The sequence below is a fragment of the Megascapheus bottae genome, chromosome 3 (genome assembly GCF_031878675.1).
Source record: "Megascapheus bottae isolate mThoBot1 chromosome 3, mThoBot2.hap1, whole genome shotgun sequence".
Classification (NCBI taxonomy): domain Eukaryota; kingdom Metazoa; phylum Chordata; class Mammalia; order Rodentia; family Geomyidae; genus Megascapheus; species Megascapheus bottae.
Window position 1 is genome coordinate 51,816,280 of NC_143511.1, and position 22,370 is coordinate 51,838,649.

The following is a 22,370-nucleotide window of genomic DNA, read 5'->3' on the forward strand; positions in this document are numbered from 1 at the left end:
ACAAATATTAGGAAGAAAAGTATTTGTTATAAGGGACTAGGCCAGAGCCACAGAGCAGAAAAAACTAACAAACTACTCAAGTTCTTAATTCAAGTGTGTTTTTTAAATAAAAAGAAGGTTCAAATTTCATTCAAGAGAACAAAAATAAGAAAGAAAATATAGACCGTCTAATTTAAGACAGGTACCACTCTCACATCAGATTAATCTTGCACGCTTAGAATAAGGACACAATGCTTTCCAGACCCAATTTGGATTACTCATGTTTTACTATGTGGACAGAGATTATTAAAGGAATGTGAAGCAGGGTAAAAAAAAGTTAGGAATATGAAGGGACAAGAACTTTCCCATTTTCACTAGGTATCCCGTCGTCCAGTTCACATTGTTTATTCCCTTCTCCCAAACTGTCTTTCTATAGTAATCAAAGAAAGACTTTTCTTAATAATGACACAAGAGGAAGAAGATATAAAGGATTTAAAGTTATCCACTGTAAACTTCACCCCACTCATAATGAAAAGTACAGGGGACCTAGAGAGGGAGGTTGGGTGGCTACCAATAATATAGTACTTGTCACCCAAAGATCTTGTGAGGTTTGCCATTTTATTAAGCACTCTCCTGAATGCCACCTTCTGTGTCCTCTGCCTTAATATTTCCCATAATTTATGGGGGCCGGGAGTTTGGCCTAGTGGTTAAAGTGCTTGCCTAGCATGCATGAAGACCCAGGTTCGATTCCTCGGTACCACATACATAGAAAAAAGCCGGAAGTGGTGCTGAGGCTCAAGTGGTAGAGCTCTAGCCTTGAGAAAGTCCAAGGACAGTGCTCAGGCCCTGAGCTCAAGCCCAGGACTGGCAAAAAATATATATATATATATATATATATTTCCCATAATTTAATCTTGAGTCTCAGGATGTTATTTTTACTTACTAAGTACCAGGAAATAACAAAAGAGGCCACTTAAATAGGAACAACAAAAATAGCTACCATTTTTTTAATATAGGTCTTTGGCTGTCCAGATTGTAGCTAAAAATAGTATCTATTTAATTAATTATCTGTTTGTTTGCTTGTTTATTTTGTTGGTTGTGGGCCATGAACTCTGGGTCTGGCTCTTCTGTTCAAGGTTTTTGCCTTACCCCTTGAGCCACATGCCACTTCTAGTTTTTTGTTTGTTGGTGGTTAATTGAAGGTAAGAGACTCATGGACTTTGTGCCCGGGCTGGCTTTGAACCGAGATCCTCAGATCACAGCCTCCTGAGTAGCTGGTATTACAGGCATGAGCCACCATGCCAGGCAAGGTGTTTATTTATTAACATCAAACAAATTAACTAGAGCAGTCTGCTTAGAAAACACCTCTAAAACTCTTTGGGCTTTGTCTGCCCTAAATTAGAAACATCAAGCCATAAATATAAATTCATGAAAGATGCCACAGAGAAAACCCAGAGAGCTAAGAAAAGGATGCTGTGGGATTTCTTTCTCCACAAGGGCAAGTATCAAGCAGCCCCATGTGTCCCTAGTCTGATTGCCTCTTGCAACTGGAAATTTAGGTATGAGAAATTTCTCACCCATGACAGATCATAAAAAAAAGGAAAGAAAGAAATAGCTTAAAAATTGGCCAGGCCCAGTGGCTCATGCCTGTAATCCTCACTACTCAGTAGGCTGAGATCTGAGGATCAAGATTCAAAGCCAGTCCCTCGCAAAAGAACTTGAGACTCTTATCTCCAATTAACCTCTAGAAAATGGGAAGTTGGACTTGGCTCAAGGATAGGGTGGTAGCCTTGAGCTGACAGAGCTCAGGGACAGCACCCAGGCTGAGTTCAAGCCCCATGACCCACAAAAAACAAAAACAAAAACAAGCGCTAAAATGTACTATATGTTATAATGGCTACAGTGTTTCATAAGGTCAAAAATGCTATCTTAAAATGCTTTGGCAAGTTCAAGCCTCACGACTCCCTATCCCCCAAAAAAAGATGTTTTGGCAAACAAAAATATTTAGTTTATAAAAAGTATTTAGTTTAGAAAACCCAAAACTCCCTATGTCTCTGACAAACTTCTTCAAGTAACTGATCTTTCCTCATGCACATCAGAAATGTTTCTGAAAGAGTCCTGGTATGATTAATTAGAATATTCACATCTGCCCTTGAGATGGTGCCTTCTTTGCATTAATATCATAGTCATCCTGTAGATGTACTAGTCAATAAATTATCAACCCCAGGCCAAACCCAGTGCTACCTGTTACGGCAGGGCCCAGGTGGAGCAAGACTGGTTTTTGTTATTGTTGTTTTTTTGTTTTGTTTTTTGTTTTTCACTGTTGTTTTACAGTTGCAAAGACTATGACCTATAAAGCTTCATTATAGTTCTATTACAGAAAAGGTATGCCACCCTCTAAGCTAACAACAAAAAGGAGGAAGAGGATATTCATACAGGTTATAGACCCTTAAATGGAGCCTGTACCATCAAACAGATTAAATAAAAGAGTTTGACCTAAACATGGAAACACAAACATAAAATCTGACCAAGAAAAATAACTAAGAAAAGGAAACTAAAAGCTCTGTAAACAAAAGTGCCCACAGCCTAGCAATCAGTAGGCTAAGATTTCTCAACTGATGCTTTGGGTCAAATAATTTATTATTACTAGCTCTGCTACATATTGTAGAAAGTTTAGTAGCATCCCTAATCTCTAAGCAGTAAATGCCGGTAGCATCTCCCCTCAATTTATGCCAACATGAATGTCTTCAGACATGGCTATTGTCTGCTAAATTACCTCTGGTGGAGAACTACTTTTGTAAATAATTCTTCTTTTTTGTCACTACTTTGAATTTTAAAAAAGATGTTATTCTCCAAGGGAGGAAGGGGAAGAGGGAGAGAACAATAAAACTAGTAAGACAAAAGCGAACCTGAGATTCTGAGGTAAAAAGCACTGGATGGTAGAGCTAAGCATTGTCTTCACTTAGTAGCTGGACAGGAGAACTAAACCAGACTTACCTAAAACGCTGTGCCTGCTGAGCTAGTGGTCCTGGATACCTTCTGTTTGGAGACTGGTACAGCTGGGAAAGGATGGCCTGATTGGTTTTTTGGCTTGGATTATTAGCAAACTTTACAGTGATTGGCTCTGTGGCACCAGGAGGTTTCTGGCCATTTAGGCCTTTGATAGCTTCTTCTGCCTCAATCCGCTTGTCAAATCGAATAAACCCTACACCCCTTGATATACCTATGGTAGATTTGAGTAAAGATTCAGAAAAGGAGAGAGGTAGGAAAAGGGAAGGAAAAAAAAGGACACATTAATTTTTCTTCTTGAGAACATCTTTTGACTCACATATAGTATTTGCTTCCAAAATTGTAACAAGAAAAATTTTATCTTAGCTATTCAGGCAGGCTAGAATCACAATTTTACATTTTTTAATGGATTGAAATCACTTATATTCTAAGTACCCATTATCATGTGTCTTCCAACAAACCAAAGAGACAAGAAGGCACAAGCATGTATGTCCATGTTCTCTCAAGTTTTTTTCCTCCCAGGTCCTCTCTCTCCCCTATGTACTCTCTTTAATACTATCAATGGCATGACTGAGTTCCATTTTTCAAACTACACTATTGGATATGTAGTTCAGAAATGAGAAACCTAGCAGCTCTCTCCTTCATGATAATACAACAAAATATGAGATAAAACAGGTGAGGACAGGCAACGTGGTAGGGATATATTTCAGCTAAAATTGCAGGTATGGGACTGCAGTTGAGAATCACTGAGTAAACCACAAGATAGTGACCTAGAGCCACTCATGGCCCCATATGCTCTGGATACACTGTCAGTTAAACAATGAGATGGGTTTTCCATATTAAAATGAAATGTACTCTACATTCATCAAGTTCTCATTAAGAATGAGACAATAGGAAAGCTATTTCTATTACTCAGAAGAAATTTTAGCTAGATTTCTACTTAGCCCTGGGAACAATCTATGTGATAAACTGAATATGCAGCAAAAACACTTTGTCTACTATTACTTGACTAAAAAAATTTTAGGGACATAAAATCTATTGACATTCTTCTAGGTATGCATGCAATGGTATGTATCTCTCTCCTGAAAGTATAAGAGTAGCACTTCCTATGAAACAAACTAAGAGTAGAGGGAGCCATAACACAGGGTGCACTGATCAAGTACCTATCAACTAAATTCGTCTTCCCTTGAAGATTTAAAAATTTGGCCTAATTTAATTCTGCAATCAATTTGTTCCTTTCTTTTAAAAAATATTCTCTCATTATAAGATATAAGGTTTTAATATGACTGCTTGGGAATACAACACACTTTAAGTGATTTTTGAATCTCCTTACTATGCTCCTCTATTAAAAAAATGTTTCTAGAAGAATAAGCAACGATTTTTATAATGGATAAAATGTGTCTGTAACTTGTTTTGAAAAACCAATAGTCAAATCTATTTTGCCAGTTTTCCATTAAGTAAAAGCTTCAGCCAGAAGTGCTCCTGATATAGAAAAGTTTTAACTAACATCACATTTCTCTCATTTCATTTTGGTCAAAAGTTGTATTAAGCATAAAATAAAATTTTAGCTTCAAAACTGTATACTCTAAACTATGCCTATACAGCACAGCATGAACCAAGAAAACTGCTTTAACAGCAAGTCTGAAAGTAGATGCAGTACAACCCTCCTTTAGAGAACTAGATGCACAGTGCTACTTCAATTGGGCTTTCTACACAAATAAGATTGTTTATTAGTGCTTTATAGGGAGGATTGGGGGCTTTCTTTATGGAGCAGCCTAAAAATGAAGATTATAGCATCATAAATTTATTACAAGCCATGAAACAGGCTTCAAACCTGAACCTTCAGGGTGGAAATGACTCAAGCTCGCTCACAACATTCCACAATCTATTTCTGTCCATGCATATTTATGAACAATTCCAGCAGAAAATTGCATTTTCTGTCCCACATATACCTTTGATGTGTTCTAGAGGCAATACTGCAATAGGAGAAGACAGAATACTTCACAATCTGCCAGTCAGACACAGCAAATGACTGTCCAGAACCACTGCCTACTTACCAGTGACCTGGTCCACAAGAATACGGGAAGTAATTATGCGTCCATATTGTGAAAACAGCTGTTCCAACTCCTTCTGGGTCATTGTTTTTGGAAGCCCACTGACATATAAGTTTGCATCTCTGATAGAAGCTGAACTTGGGCGAGCATAGGAAACCTGGAAAAGAGGAAAAGAATTAAGTGAATATGTACACTTGGTCATCTTCTTTCAGAAATTCTAGAGCCTGCCCAAGTATTCTTTTGTAAAAAGCATAAAACAAAGACTGCTGTCAATATAAGCTAGGTGCTAACTGCTTTACTCATTTCTGGGGGAGTTTGAGACAAATGGGAAATTCTACTGCTCTGGGTGGGAAAAAAAGGCATCTGTCATTGTGCTGTTTAAAGTTCTCCAAACACACGTGGTAGGGAACACAGAGCTCTATGTTACAGCTTTTCATCAGTAAGACCATTCCCTAAGACAGGCATGGGGCGAAGCACTCCAAGCTTATGATCTCTAAATTCATTGCACACGTATTTAAGTCCCATATCCAGCCTCTCTCATTTCTAGTGACGGTATGACCACATTTCAAAATATGCACTCTTTATTATAAAGTTTGCTCTGGTGATATATGCTGAAGTAATTCACTGCTACAAAGTCCCAGAAACTGAAATACCTAAATGAACTACATCCATTGCTTGTGTTTGTCAATTGTCTTGAATATATTCAGATTATAAAGCTTACAATATGAATCATTTTATCATGTATTATAAACAGATCTAGTCCTTGATTAACTTCACTTGACATTTAATGTACTAACAAAAAATTTCCTGTCTTTGAACTGTAATGTTCAAAATTCTACAAGAATGGAAGACAAAAAATTACATAACCTTTATTCATGCATCAATTATTGCTCTATCTTCAGGGTCTACTCACTGTTCAGCAAGGGATGAAATGCTAAAATACCTCACTGATGGCACCACTCTACCATAGCTCACTGGACCAAAACAGTTATAGCCCAGCTAATCATGTCATCTCTTGCCCACCATCTATCCTAAACCAGGTTTTAAATAGCTAGTCTCAAGAAACAGTCATGATTACGTTCCCATTGGACTAAGTTTTTCTTGACTATCCAACTTTAAGGACAGAAATTCTACAACATAAGGCCACGAGTTTGGCCTAGTGGTAGAGTGCTACCACTAGCATGCACGAAGACCCGGGTTCGATTCCTTGATACCACATACACAGAAGAGGTACCGTGGCTCAAGTGGCAGAGCTCTAGCCTTGAGGAAAGCTCAAGGACAGTGCTCGGGCCCTGAGTTCAAGCCCAGGACTGGCGCAAAAAAAAAAATTACAACATATCCCATCATCATCACTTACAAAAATAGTGTATCTAACTTACAAAAATACTTAATATGTCTAATTCTAACAGAAAAGCATAAAACAGCTATTGGTACCCCCTTCAATGTAGTTTAAAACCAGACCTAATCAATACTAATGCTTTTTAAACTTTTAATATGAAAAACCAAGTATTTTCTTCTTTGTTCGAATTATACCAATAGCAGTTACACAGTTTTAGATTACCATATAAAGGTCTAGCTATCTTTCACCTTTGTCCAAAGAGTGTTCACTCCTCTTATACTTCATTGCTCATTAACAAGGGAGAATATATCTGTTGTTTTAAAGGCTTTATTCAGAAGTCAAAGTAGCACTGACCTATGCTATGGAAAGAAGGAATTTGAAATAGTGATAGAAACATAAATATTCATATGCCCTCTTTTTCTTCTGTGCCTATGTAAGATTAATGGATACTGGGAGTTTAATCACAAGTACAAAATAAGAAATTAAGAAAAAAATTGACTGATTAAAGTTTTCTATGAGAATCTAGTCTTGGGATTGCTATAACTGCTGAATGATCCAGCCACTAATAATCTATGGAATTCACTGATGTGAATAAATGAATAACCAAGGTTCTTTTCCAGATTGTAATTCCCAATTATCTAAGGAATCTAATACTCACACCACTTGGCCCACATCCATATCTGTGATTCGGTGGCTTTATTTCTATAGCATGGAGCTCATAGCAAGTCAGCAGTCACTCTGTTCCGAATTATATGACTAACATGTGCTCAGTGTAAAAAGAGCCCCTCCCACGGGCTACAGGACAAGCACATACATACATTCACAAAGGAGGCTAACTACAAACAATTGGTGAAACCGACAGCAGAGGTGGGCATGTAGCAGAATAACAGAGGTTAAAGATGATGGACAGTTCTCTAATCTTGCTGTCTAGATTCAGAACTAGGTTCAATTCAGTATAGGCTCTCAGAAGTAGGGACAATCTATTTAAGTATATGATGCTAATAAGTACACCTGCTTTTTACAGTTGTTATGAATAATAATTTCTAACACAAAATGCTTAGCACAGATTCTAAAAGCATCAGTTAACTAACACATTAGTTACCTCCACATCCATTTGCAGATGATGTGGGTGAAGGCCTACTGAAATTTAGAGTAACCTGAGTCTATCACAGTGGGCCAGAATAATTTACTTATGCAGTGACATTCACTGCTTTGTGCCTTTCAGATGAATGTGGGTGGAGTGTCTTAAACGTTCTCCTAAAATATATTTAGAAAAAAGGGTTTATACTTAGTTCTTACATAAAAACTGCAAACACACTTGGGTCAGTTAGATTTTCCTTCAATATTCAGTCTTCAGTCCACATTGTTTCTTTATTTTCCTATGTACTTTAAAAAGCCTTCAAGACAAACCTCAAAATGGCATTTTTTTAGCAGTTTCATCAAAGAACTGCTTTCCATTATAGGACAGACATGATCAGACTATAAAACTCATGATGATAACACTATTTATCTAACAGACCAAGTGAAAGTTGACATTTAAGAAGCACAATCAAGGACAGTATTCTGTCTGGTCTCTGGAAACCACCCCATGGGGCTGGTAGAACACATAAAACACAGCTTGGGAAACAAACAAAAGTAATGTGAATTACCTGCTTAAGGTTAGCCACAGGTAGTGTTATGAAATCTTGGCCCCACTTGACCCCATATCACTGCCTCATTCAGATTTTTTTTCACATTACCACACTGTGGTAGCTTATCAGTTCACTTGTTTTAAGAGTTTGGACAAATTAAATGACTCTTGGCTGTTTCTTAAACACATTCATGTGCACAAAGAAATTGAGACTCAGAAACAGGATATTGTTAGAAAATATACTTAAGTCCACATTTATTTCCTTCCTTCCTTCCTGTCTGTCTGTCTTTGCTAGTCCTGAAGCTTGAACTCAAGGCCTGGCCAGTATCTTTGAGTTTTCTCAAAGCTAGTATTCTACCACTTGAGTCACAGCACCATTTCCAGCTTTTTCTGTGTATGTAGCACCAAGGAATGGAACCCAGGGCTTCATGCATGTTGGCCAAGCACTCTACCACTAGGCCACACACCCAGCCCCCAAAATTATGTTTCTGTTCATACTTTTGAACTAGTTTATCCTGAGAAGAATGGCTACTACTTGAGATTAACTGGAAAAATTGAACCTCAAAATGAAAAGTCATTTTATTATGCTTTAGTTCTTAGCAATAAGCACTGCTACCCACTGCCAATGGCTCATGCTTATGATTCTATTTACTCAAGAGGCTAAGGCCTGAGGATCAGTTCAAAGACAGCCCAGGTAGGAAAGTCCATAAGACTCCAATTAAGCGCACGGGCGCGCGAGCGCATGCACGCAAGCACGCGCGCGCACACACACACACACACACACACACACACACGGAAGTGGAGCTGTGGCTTCAGTGGTAGAATGATAATCTTGAGCAAAAAATTCAGAGCCAGCACCCACACCGTGAGTTCAAGCCCTAGGATTGGCACAAGGAAAGGAAGGGGTAAGGAGGGGGGAAGTAGGGAGGGAAAAGGAGGAAAGGGGAAGAGACTAGGTACAAAGGAGGAGGAAGAGGGAAGGGGAAAGAGGGAAGGCAGGAAATAAGCACTGTGATCAAGATGCATTGTACTCACAAACTGACATACTAAAGTGTAACTCCTTTGTACATCTACTTAAAGATGTAGGGGAAAAAAAGTTAAAAAGAGAAAGAAACAAAGTTAACCTCTAACTTCCAAGAAATGTAAAGAAGTACATTTGTCCTGCCCTTCCTCCCAGACTGGTGCCACTCCTACTGTTCCATTGTCTCTCCAAACTAAAGTAGCTCCTATTCCCCTCTCAGTCAAAGATATCACTGTGACTAACAGCCTTCTAGGAAAAGGAAAACACATCTTCCACCTCAAAGGATTATACATAAAAGATGCATTTAGACCAAAGTGAGAACAAGGCTTACAGAAGGATCAAGATTTACACTTCAGGGATTTAAATCAGTTACCATGCCTCATTTTGTATTTAATAAGCAGAAATATCCATTCTGATTTTTCTGTGTGTTTACAGCTTTAAATACTCATCCAGGGAACCATGCAGGGACTATCTTCAGCTTCTGTTTAAATATTTTTATGGTCTTCAAGACTTAATACCCTTGGAGAAGACCCAAGAGAGAGTTTGATGTAAATAACAGATTCTGAATTAGAAATACCCATTACATTGAACTTCCACTACATATCTTATGAAATCAATAGCTTCTTCCCTTATCAGGTGCATGCTATCCTCCAATCTACATTTGCTGGATTAATATATGGCTTCAGATTTTAGATTCTCGCTGCCATTCAAACAGGTGAATATTTAATGCCTGAGGAGCAAGGTTAGGAAATGTCAAAACTACTAAGTGAAGGATCTAATTTAAGAGGCAGCTAGGGAGTCTGCAATTTAAATATTTAAAGATGATACAGGGAATACAAAACTGAACACCAATCTACTCCAAAGACAGCAATTTACAACTCAGGTTTATCCTGGAAGTTCTCACAATTCTACAAGTGATATAATAAGCTAAGATGCATAATGCTAAAATTACTTGAGGGGTAGGGAAGAGACAGTGAGATGTAAGAGACAAATAAATGCTCTACCCAATCGCTTCTCAAATAGCTTTTCAAAGAGATTAGACTGGACAAAATAGAGATAAAAATAGATTTATCAAAGTAATTAGGTCTCAAAAAGAGTAATTTGAAACATTCTTACATTCCTTGTAATTAAAATCTCATTTCTTCACCAGCAGCTAAAACTAATTATACATTAAACATGCAAAGATGAGTAACACACATACGAAGAGTAGGTTATCAAAACACAAGTGAATCAAAATACACAGAATTAAAAGGGATGAAAAAAATCTTATTGATAAGAACTGATACTTTACTAAATGTGAAGTTGAATATTCCAGTACCTTGCTTTCAACGTAACTCCATCTGAAACTCTTTTATCCAAAAACACAACTGCTATCTTTCTCTCACTCATCAATGAAAAGATCAATTACAGTGACATTAATACTAACAGAGTACAGTGACATGGCCCATGAAAGAACAAAACAATTTCTCCTCTCTTAAACTAGGAATATTTGAAAAAATAGCCCACTGACAAGATCACCAAAGAATTACTTTCATCATTTGTCAATTACTAAGTGAGGACTCCAACTATGAAACCTAAACTTGCTACCTTAGACATTAAAAAAAAAATAAACTTCATTCAATCTCTCTAGCTGGAGTAGCAAAGGTCATAGTTAAGGGTATTGAAACTGTTCATATCAAAAACATTGTCTTGATGGATTCTCTGTAGAATGAGGATCAGTTAGGCCTGTCTCTGGTAGACAGTAATCAAGATTTTATGATATCATCGTGTACATAGTCAGTTGGACACATAACACTAGCTCCAGAACAGCTCAGAAGTAGCATGTACAGAGAGTTGTCATTTCTCACTACAATTCAAGCTACAGATCATCAACCTGGCACACAACAAAGAAGAGTTTTAGTATGCTTTCAAATGCAATCCCTGCCAAGACGAAGTCTTACAACACAAGACATATGAATATCATAGCCCAAGATAAAGTTTTCAACAAGAAAGAGCATGTTTCACAATGGGCCAAAAATAAGAAAGCCTAAGAAAACTTAAGATTAAGTACAGAAAAGGTATTACAGCAACAGGAAACAATCATGTCTAATAAGGAGGATTATAAAAGGTATTATAGATTAATATGGTTACAGAATTTGGAAAAATTATCACTGAAAAATATAGATGAACCTCAAGTTTTTACTCAGTTGTGTGCTGAACCTAAATAATGACAGCTTTAATTCAAGAGACACTGTGGAAGAGTTTGATAGTTCAACTCTCCTTTTACAATTCTTCTGTGGTTCTCTAATGCTTTAAGATGAATTTACAATTTCTTAGTCCACTGGGCTCAAGGCACTGTTTTCTATAGAACATGTCAACTCGAGAAGTTTTCCCCAAGACCTCCTGTCTCTAACTTCCTTGTGTTTATGTAAGGGCTTCCTTCTACTCACATCAATTTCAATCACTTCAGACTTTCCACAAACATTAACTACTCTCCAAAAATCCATGCTCATCATCAGTCCTGTCCACTTCACCCTCTCACTTGTACCCCACATTTCCCTCTTAAATTCTGACTAGAACAGGCTGTGTTCACCTTTTACTCTATCCTGTAAGTGATTACCACTTCATATAAGAAACCTTATCATTCTACTTTGTAGACCTTGGTACACACTACACACTTATTATAAAAAAGATGTTATCACCCACTTAGCTAGATATTATCTTTGAAATATTGTTTAAAAGTTTGGGATGTCACAAAAATTATAAAACCCATGGGTGACAGCACTTTGTATATTGAATACATTGAAAACTTTACTAACCATTTTTTTTTGCCAGTCCTGGGCCTTGAACTCAGGGCCTGAGTACTGTCCCTTGGGCTCTCTCAAGGTTTATTAAACATTTTTTAAATGAGACTTCAGTTTCAAATTTGGAGTTTAAGTCATTAGAGGAAACACAACCTTCTGTGGATTTTTATGTTGTTTGGTGGTTTCTTGGAACAAGAAGATAACACAGAGATCATTTTGTTCAGTTTCTTATAGTTTCAAAAGATGATAACAACCAGATGGAAAGAGTTGAGTGTCAGGTACAGGGTCTTGCCTCTTTGCTAATTAATTTTTCCAGTATACTATTCACTGAAATACAGCCTTACAATACAAATAATAAAATGAAAGTTACTGAAAGATCAGAAATCTCCAAGGAGATACCAGAAGAAAGATTTATAGATTAAAAACTTGAGCTTTATAAATCAATCTTTTTAAAGGAAATACAAAACACTCTGAAACGAATGGTTCTGTCAAGGAAATGACTCTGTGTGTGTGTCTGTGTCTGTGTTTTACTAGTAAGGCTCATGATTTACTTAGCAGATAGGTGCAAAGATCAATCTGCAGAATAGAGAAAAACTAAGTGCTCAGACAAGGGTTTTATACCAATTAAAATGTATCTGCAATAGTTCAAATCTAATGCTTTTACTTTAAAAAATGTTTACAAGCACCATTTAGTTACACAAAAGGGTTGCATTTTGACATGTACATATATGCTTATCTTTTTTTTGAGGGGGGTGGGTCATGGGGCTTGAACTCTGGGCCTGGGCTCTGTCTCAGAGCTCTTTAGCTCAAGGCTACCGCCCTACTCTTGAGTCACAACCCCACTTCCCTTTTTTAGTGATTAATTGGAGATAAGAGTCTCTCAGCTTTGTAGTGCCCAGGCTGGCTTTGAACCACAATTCTCAGATCTCAGCTTCCTGAGTCGCTAGGATTACAGGCCTAAGCCACAGCCCTCAGTTATATATTCATATCTTGATTAGACTCACCTCCTCTATCACTTCTCCTCTCAACAAACTTCAGTATTCTATTTTCACATATTTACATACATATTTACATCACACTCATCATTCCATCTTTCCATCCCCACAGAAGCAGTCTGGTTTAAATCCTTGTCATTCATGATTTCAAGCAGAGTCTGGTTTACATCTTTGTCATTTTTAATTCAGTGTTTGCTAATTATTCAAATTCACTGATATTTCACCTGTGCATATTCAGGATTTTAACCAGCTTGAACCCAAGGTACTCCATTTGTCCCACACCCATTACACATTCTTATTCCAGAGCCTACAACTGAGTTTTGGTTTTGTATCTTCCTTCACAGGTGCACTGTATTTCATCATTGCTTACCCTTAAACACTCTCCTTTATGTTTCTGCCTTTTAAAAGGTCATTTTTTTTAAAGTGTCACATAAAAAAGAGAAGCCAGTAACTGGTTATGTACAATTGGAAGGCTCCCTGACCTAGCCTTGCATCATTTTCAAGTACAGCAGCATCATTAACAAGTCAACTGATCATAACTTCAACTTAAAAGATAAAGCTAAGAATAAGTAATATCATACTAATGGATCATATGACATGGGTTAACATTAACAGCTGTGAACAGCCACAGAAAAACCAAAGTACTGTGATTGCAAGATTTGTAGTACACTAATCCTAAACTGCAGAATAGGTTAGATTTCCTTTTACACATGTCTTCTCACAGCCTCTGAAAACTACACTGAGCTAGGCTTAAGTATTACTCAGTGTGATGCATATTATTTAAATTAGGTCTGAACAGGCTTTCCTGGAAAAATATATTTTTTATTAAAGTTTGATAGCTGATAGGTCACTTTTGCCCTTTAATACTTGTCTTGTCTTGGCTATAGTAGATGATTCAAGAATGACAGCTTACATCACTAAAGACACATGAAGTGCATCTGCTTCCTTATTTCTGAACTGGGGGTTGAACTAAGCACCTTCTGTGTGCTTAGCAAGCCCTTATCACTTGAGCCATATACCCAGCCTTTTTCCTTGTATGTTTTTGTGCCAGACATGGGGTTCTGAACTCAGCACCGGGGAGCTGATCCTGAGATTTTGCATTCAAGACCAATTCTCTACCACTAGAGCCACATCCTTTACTTCTGGCTTTTTTCCCCCTGGGTAATCAGAATTAAGAGTCTCACAGACTTTTCACCCAGGTTGGATTCAAACCAAGACTACATTCTCAGCCTCCTGAGTTGCTAGACTTACTGGTGTGAGCCACCAGCACCCAGCTGCAAGCTGTTTTTTGAGATTAGAGTCTCACTAATGATGCCTGCAATAGTATCAAAGATGTGATTATAGTTAGCACCACAGCATCACTGCACTTGGTTTTTGTTTAAAAGATTAGGGAACAAACCTAGTACCTTGTACATGCTAGCCAACTGTTCCATTACAAAAGCTACAGCTTCAGCCCAAACATATTCTTGGAATGAAACTTGTAACCTAAGTGTCTTCCAAGTTACTAAGCTTCTGTACACGTAAAACATAAAACTGGAAGCCGGATGCTCATGGTTCACATCTGTAATCTAGCTAATCAGAGGCTGAGATATGAGAACCACAGTTTGAAGCCAGGCAGGGCAGCAAAGCCCATGAGATCCTTATCTCTAACCAGCAAAAGGTTAGAAGTGGAGTTGTGACTCAAGTGCTATAATGCCAGCCTAAAGCAAAAAGGGACAGTGCCCGAGCCCTGAGTTCAAGCCCTAGTACTAGCTAAATAAATAAGATAGTGTCATTACTGACAATTTCTGGAATGAAAACTCTATTGTCTCTGATGTAAGATAATATGATGCAGAAAGGGAGAGTTGGCACAATTACCTGTATACATATGGATAGAAAAACAATAATTAAGGCATATTCCAAGTTTATGGTCATTGTAAATAAAATCAATTCTTGGACATTACAGGCTTTTGGAAGATGAGGGTTGAGAAGTGTACAGAAAAACCTGCATCCTGAGGAAGAGATCGTCTTATCTCAAGCAGAGTTAACATCCAGAATCTTCAATGGGCTGATAAAAGTTCAACTTTATTTCGCCAACCAAACTATAATATATATCCTCCTACCTCCTTACCCTCTCATGTAAAAAAATTGTTCAGCCAAAACTCACATTTTGGGCACACAAGGATAATACTAGTAATAAATTGACTTGGTGGATTAGGATTACAAATTTGTGTCTGCACAGAGGATGGGTTACAAGTCACTATGTAACAAGGTGCTCAATTATTTAATGGCATCTCATAGTAGGCGAAAAATACCAGGTCTACTTGAACATGTAGTACTACATAATTCTCACATTAGACATTTCCACTAAATATAACAAGACATTCAAGAGATGTAAAGAAGGGAAATCACAGTTCCTTGTACTGAGATGTGTTTGAGCTTCTTCAAACTGCCTAAGTACCAGACTTCCTCAAAGCTTCCTGGCAGGGTAGCAGCAATGCAGAGAAAAGCTTCTGGAGGTGGACAAGTGGAATAAAAAGAGAAAAACTAAAACTCCTAACATTAGTACTTCATATCAATTAAAATATACCTATAATAGTTCAGTCTTTTCAATATTAAGTGAACATTATTTGTCCTAGTTTTTAAGCAAAATAGAGGGTTAAAAGTAATTCTTAGCAAGTAGGTATTCCACTACTTAATGAGAGGATATGTTCCGTGACCCTGCAAAAACTATTTCTGAAGTACCTCTCAGGCAAGGATGATTAGAGGTTGTGGCAATTGGCTAAACAACTGGATTCATTATTGCTTCTTTGCAAACAATACAGTAAACTGGCTTATAGAATAATAGGTGTACTTATTCAATGCTCAGCCATTTTCCAGTAATAACTTCTTAAGGGTTCTTTCAAGATTGCTAACAGAAATCATATTATGAAGATAATTGCTGCAACTTTATTTCTAAATACAGAGCTGAGATATAATTTGTATAGCACTTGAATATCCAGTAGTGGTGGAACCACATAAAGCTTCTGAAATCATCTGGTCCACAATGGCACAGACATATAGGTTTCTCATATGCTTCTTGTCTGTCGCTTTTAAGATCATTAGGCTGTTTTGATAACTTTGTAAGGAACATAAATGATGTTAGAAATATCTAAATGGTCCTTGGCAAAGTAAAGATTCCCCTATCTCTGGCCTAAAGACTCGCCAACAGATTTACATGCTATTAGAATGTCAATAGACCATGCTAGTTTAAGTAACCTAGAACTGTTTAAAGAATAAAAGTCAACTAGGGGTGGTTAGCATTATGTGGGAAAAGATGAGAGTTCTCATCAAGCCAAGTTTAGTATTCTTTTTATTAAAGAATTTATTAACATTGATTTTTACATCATATTTTAAATGACAAGTTTAACAAACAAGTGTTCAAGGAGGGAATCTATTTACAATCACTGGGAAGTAATATTTAGAACTTAATCAAAATTAGGCTAAGGGTTTGTATGTCATAGAAACATATTAATTTATGAAATAAAACATTATGTCTATAGAGTCATCAAGTTTAGGATTTTTTATATACTACCTAAGGTCTGAGAGGAACACAAATAATGAAAGAAATTCAGATGATAGACAAAGGCACAAAGGCTAATGTAATTATATAGAAAAGTAATTACAAAGAAAAGCTCACATCAAAGAATTACTTAATTCAATCATTTTTGGCGGGCAGGGAGAGGTGTGCCGATATTGGGATTTGAATTCTACTTGAGCCACAGTTCCACTTCTAGCTTTTTGGTACTTAAATGTAAGAGTCTCATGGTCTTTCCTCCCTGGGCTGGCTTCAGGCCATGATATTAGAACACACACAAATGTATACATTAAAAAATACCTCAAAGAATCAAAGAAACATTCCTAGAAGTAAATTTCATCTTTTATACAAACTGAACAGCTCCCAGCTTGCTTTAAATTTAAAATGTGTAGCCTATATCTATTTTAAATTAAATGATACGATATTTAAAACAGTGCTAGGAGGATTGGCTTGATTCTGTTGTAAGGGATACAGATACTGTTTGCACTTAGACGCATAGCTCCACACACATTAAAGCAAAACAGCTCACTTTCTTTCAAGTGCAGTCTATCTTAGGTAGTCTTGATCAGTAGAAACTGAGCACCAATTTAAAAGAAAAGAAGCAATAACAGTGAACATCTGGGGTTACTCACAGCATTTAGCCCTAAATCAGGGTGGGGAAGAAATCTGTACGAGAAACATATACCTGCACATAGGGTATCGGGGAAAAGTTTAATACAAATAGAAAAGTCTCCCCTCAGAGCCGAAGAGGACTTCTTCTACATGTTATTTTGTAGACTAGATGTAAGCTATACAACTATGAAAAATATATTCCATACATAAGTGGATAAACTCTGCAACATTACTGAGTGTTTTATGACTTTAAATCTACCAAGATATTTCTCTCTCAACATGATTAGACATTAGAGAATAACCACAGGGAAAACTTGTTTTAAATGAACTGATTTGCAAGACTAATAGTCTCATTCACCGACAATCCTTCATTCTCCAAATATTTATTAGACACCTGAGCTGAATATCCCCCCAAACAGCCTTACAAAAAATAATTACTGTATTCCTGAAGCCCTTTGTGTGACAGTTGTGAAGATTTTACAAGAGGATTTTTAAGGAAAGCCTGACAACCTTCATAGGAAACAATAAAGAGAATGTATCATTGCCATTTATAGAACACCAACAGAAATGTAAAGAAAGGGCAATGAGAAGAGGGACCGACACCTTTTTATCTTTGTTCCGAGACAAAGTGTTCTGCTTCAAGTCTGCAGAAGCACTTCCCTTTACCTTGAGAATCCTGACCTGAGGTATTTAATTACACTGAATGATCTGGCACCAGGCCCTTTTCCTGAGTCTCACTGATTGATAGCATCAATAACACTCACTGGCTGTAATTAAACCTCCAAATAGTATCCCCTTTGCCACTTGGTAGATCAATGCTCTTTAATACTCAAAGAACAGAGTACAAAGGGGAAAGGGATGTTTTTAAAGCCCCTCACCTTCACAGCTCATTTGACTTTGCAGGCCATGGTAGTTTGCAGACGTGGCGTATTTCACAATTCCACCAAGACATGCTTAATGAAAACACTACAGAAATTCTTAACTTGTGACAATTCCTTAATCTTTTTTATGTAAGCCTTTTGGCAAAAATATGCACTAATTACACAGAGCCAACGAGCAAAATTTCAGTTTATAGGTCATGGGGTTTCTAAATTAAGGTTGTATATGGCCAACGTTTTCTTTAAGAAATATTTATAACATGCTATGAGATTTTTTGTGCTAATAGGACAAATACCCATTTATTCAGGCCCTGGCTAGAATGCTCAAATAGCTAGGTACTACTGAGCACTAGTGTCTACTAGGGATGCTAAGATAGGAGGATGCTGGTTGGAAAACAGACGAGGCAGTGAGACTCTTGCCTCCAATTAATCATGCAAAGAAGCCAGAGTGGAGCCATGACTCAAGTAATAAAACATCCAGGTCCTGAATTCAAGCTCCTGGACTGTTTTTTCTGTTGGTGCTGTTTTTTTGTTTTTTGTTTTTTTAGTCCAAATACTTAGGAAGGAGAAGAGAGAGGTATGGTTTGGGAGCCTATAAATGAAGAATTTTCATAACATAATGAATCACCATCATCTTGGATCATACGACTCAATCTTTATCCATAAAGTACCCATTAAATATGGCAGTTCCCATACCTCCATATAAGGTTTCTCTTCTTTGAGTCAAATATGCCACAAATTATTATGATACACTCGGCAAGGTACTGAATGAGTTACAAATGTGCTGAAAAGGAACAAACTAAGTATGAAAGCGAAAAGAAAAAGATGATGGTTTCTGAGGTATACCCAGAATTATATTCATTAAAGTTAACTTCAATCATTCAAGATAGTTTAATACATCCTACAGATGAAAATCTTGTTATTTCTCCATACATTTATTTTGAAACAAGCACCACAGTCAGTGTACTACAGGTAAATCATGTGTTCATTAAGCAGTGGTTCTCAAGTGAGACCACCACCTGATTAAGAATTCAACATTCTGGCTATTAAAATATCTTCTTCATTCTTACTCTGGACATGATTTCAATCCTGTAAGTTCTGTCTTTTCTCAGCCACTCCAGTGATCCATGTAAGTGTTGGCAGCCTTATAGGTAAAGAGAATTTAGGCAGCCTTATTGGAAAGGGAACTTAAAGTATGTAACCTTCAAATTCTGGGGCTTCTTAGGGATTGTTGGAGAGTTCACAAAAATCACACAACAAGGCCTTCTCCTTGACATCCACTGAATGTTTAGTGTCTGAGACACAGCAATTCCCATATTGTTTGAAAGCATTTGTAGGATATAAATCATCAACAAATGTAAATGTGTAGAAGTAAAACAAAACCCACAAAACACATCCAAAGATAGTTACAGGAACTGCCAACTGTTTGGATGTGGCTACACTGAGATAGGGAGTCCTTTACTTAATCATGTGAGGTGGGGGGATATCATCTTTGTAGATATATGAAGAGGACCCGGAGTGTGGCCTAGTTGGTAGAGTGCTTGCCGAGCATGCATGAAGCACTGCGTTCAATTCCTCAATACCACATACACAGAAAAAGTTGGAAGTGGTGCTGTGGCCCAAGTGGGAGAGAAAGGTCAAGGACAGTGCCTATGCTCTGAGTTCAAGCCCCAGGACTGGCGAAAAAAAGTTAAGATCATTTGGCTAAAACAATCAAGAATAGCCAAATTTCCAAATACAAACACTTAGTAAAATTTGTAGAAACTAATTGCTTTTTTTTTTAAATTGGCAGTTTTTAAGAGCAGGAGGTGATATCTTTCTTGATACACCTATTCCTGTGGCTCACTTGAGGGTCATTTCTAAACTCATTAACAACTCGAGAACCATAGCAGGAAGGATTAAATTTCTTTTTCCTGTGGGGCAAGTAACATTACACTAATGATCAAAACAAACCAGAGCACTTCAGCAAGATTTTTTTTTTACAAATCCATTTCTCTGTAATACCAAGTAACAATAAACATTAAAATATACAACAGAATTAAATGAGAAAAAATTTACTATCTTTGCTGAAGAAAATAGTCATGATGATTAGTTTTCTCAACTCCTCCTCAACTGGATTTCTAAAATATAGCTTTGATAAAGAAACTGAAGACCTCAGAATATTTTTAAACTTTACCTTCCATTAAAAAAAAAAAGCCCAAACAAGCAACTTCTGCCTGGATACCCCATGTGAAAGCAAAACCTACTCACAGTTAACCATTCAGACTGGCATGCCAGAGCACTTTATAACTGAGGAAACTGGACCAAGAAAGAAAAAATAAAGCAAAGCCACGACTAAGTCTTATGGCCATATTCAAAAGAGCCCCAAAGACGGAGAAGCAAGCAGGCATGACCATTATTTTTTTGTTATTTTCCAAATATACTCCAGGTATACAGTATGTCAAGAAACTTCTGAAAGTAAGACTTCCAAAAATAACTCTAATGTGGTAGTAGGTATGGCTGAAAATTGATGTTAAAGACTATGTTAGGAAAAGCTAGCAGAGATAAAAGAAAATGAACATCTATGTTGTCTTCTAGAGTTGGCACCAATCTGACTGTACTTTCTATGCTTTTTAAATTAGTATTTAACCTTGTGGATAGTCCACCAGTACAGAGCATTCTTGCATAAAGGATAGCCTTTTATAATGTAGATACATGAAGTTATCATGCTATTTCCTTTACCATTTGATTACAATTGGCACCATTCAATTAATATGAACTCATATGCATTTGCTAAATAGGACCTCTCTGTCTCACAGGCTCAAGTCAAAGGACAAAAGATTTTTCCACCAGCTATCTCAGACAGCTGATTCCCCCCCCACCCCGCCCTTAATAGTTCCACTTCACAAAGACCCAGGACCCCAAAATGCCACAATTAAATTCCTAAGAGATTATTTGCTCTATTTATTCTGGTGTCTACAACTTTAAACAAAAATAAAAATAACACCCAGTATCAAAATAGATATTTCAATAAAAAGTTTTAGTGTTTAAGAGCCATATAATGCATGATTGGTGCTCTTAATGTACTATGTTAATTCTCATCTCTTTTGTTGTCCCTTGTTTATCTCATATTGTTACAGTATCTTACCTTGTTATCTGATATATTGTATATATGTTTATTTGTTCATTTGAAATAGAATAGGGAAGGGGGAAAACAAGATGAGGGGAGGGGGTAGGGGAAGGGAAGTGGGGTCAAAAACATGAGAAGGGGTAGCAATGTTTAAGTAATGCACCTTCTATCTGGCAAATATAATGTAATCCTTCTACTAATTACAATAAAAATATATTTAAATTTTTTTAAAAAGTTTTAATGTGTAAAGTTAAAAGCTCTAATAGTCACAGAGTCAGTAATGCCCTCAGTCACATCCTTTTAAACAAATCTTTAAGAGTTTCATTTCATCAGTCAAAAAGATGTATTTGCCTTTGAGAGACCACAGTTTGTTGCTACATGAACTGACACAGGCACAGAGATTTAAAAAATCTCCAAATGTATAGCACACACTTGTAATCCTGGTTGGTATTCATGAAACAGTGGCAGAAGGATCATATCAGCACAAAAGCCACCCTGGGCTATACAAGGACTCTGTCCCAAAAAATCCTTTTCAAAAAAAAACAATGAATGCAGATGTGCTATGAAATTATAGTTAAAAACAACAACAACAACGAATGCAGACGTGCTATGAAATTATAGTTTTAAAAAAACACAGAAAGAACTAAGGGTTCCTTCTTGGGAAGTTAGCTCACTTGTCTCAACTCTCTCACAAAGTGGCAGTTACCTTTTAACTCCAATGCAGGTATTTATGAAACCTAAAATCCTCCACATTGGCTATGAATGAAATGGCTGGGATTTTGTGGTAGAGAAACACCCAACAGAGCAAGCTTGGGTAACAAAATGACTCCTCTTAAGAAAGATGGGTACTTTCAACTGCAGAAACTTCTATCATAACGTCTTAGATCTACAAGCAGAGAACGCCAGCTTATCAAATATGGAAATAAGTATATCTTAAAAAAATCTATTTAAGCTTGGTGAGGAGGCTCACACCTGTAATCCTAGCTACTCAGGAGGCTGAGATGTGAGGATCAAGGTTCAAAGTCTAGCCCTGGCACTAAAGGACCTGAGACTCTTATCTCCAATTAACTTCTAGAAATCTGGAAGTAGGGCTTGGCTCAAGGTTAGGGTGGTAGCCTTGAGCTGAAGAGCTCAGGGACAACACCCAGGTCCAAGGGTAGGGTGGTAGCCTTCATTGTTTTAGATCTGTTGTATATCTCTGAATTTTTTCAATCAAGTCAGTCTGACTAGCCACCTACCTACATCTACACCATTTTAAGTGAGAAAAAAATTTGATGGGTTTCATGTGTTAAAAATGGGGCATCCTGAGAAAACCATAGAGCTTATTATGTAAATATCACACTAATTAAAAAGATGATCTATTATTTTTCACTTCAAATAAAGATTGTGTAAATTAATATACGAA

General features: G+C 37.0%; 1 protein-coding gene across 7 annotated transcripts in view; it reads right to left on the reverse strand.

The window, feature by feature from the left end:
* Positions 1–22,370, reverse strand: part of Elavl2 (ELAV like RNA binding protein 2) — a 138,999-nt gene that overhangs the window by 10,921 nt on the left and 105,708 nt on the right. For all 7 annotated transcript variants that reach the window (XM_090330069.1, XM_090330066.1, XM_090330065.1 and 4 more), the window contains 2 exons: positions 5,046–5,199; positions 2,977–3,202 (listed from right to left, as the gene is read on the reverse strand). In XM_090330069.1, the coding sequence (XP_090186195.1) occupies positions 2,977–3,202; positions 5,046–5,199 (380 nt within the window). The remainder of the gene's footprint in view (positions 1–2,976; positions 3,203–5,045; positions 5,200–22,370) is intronic.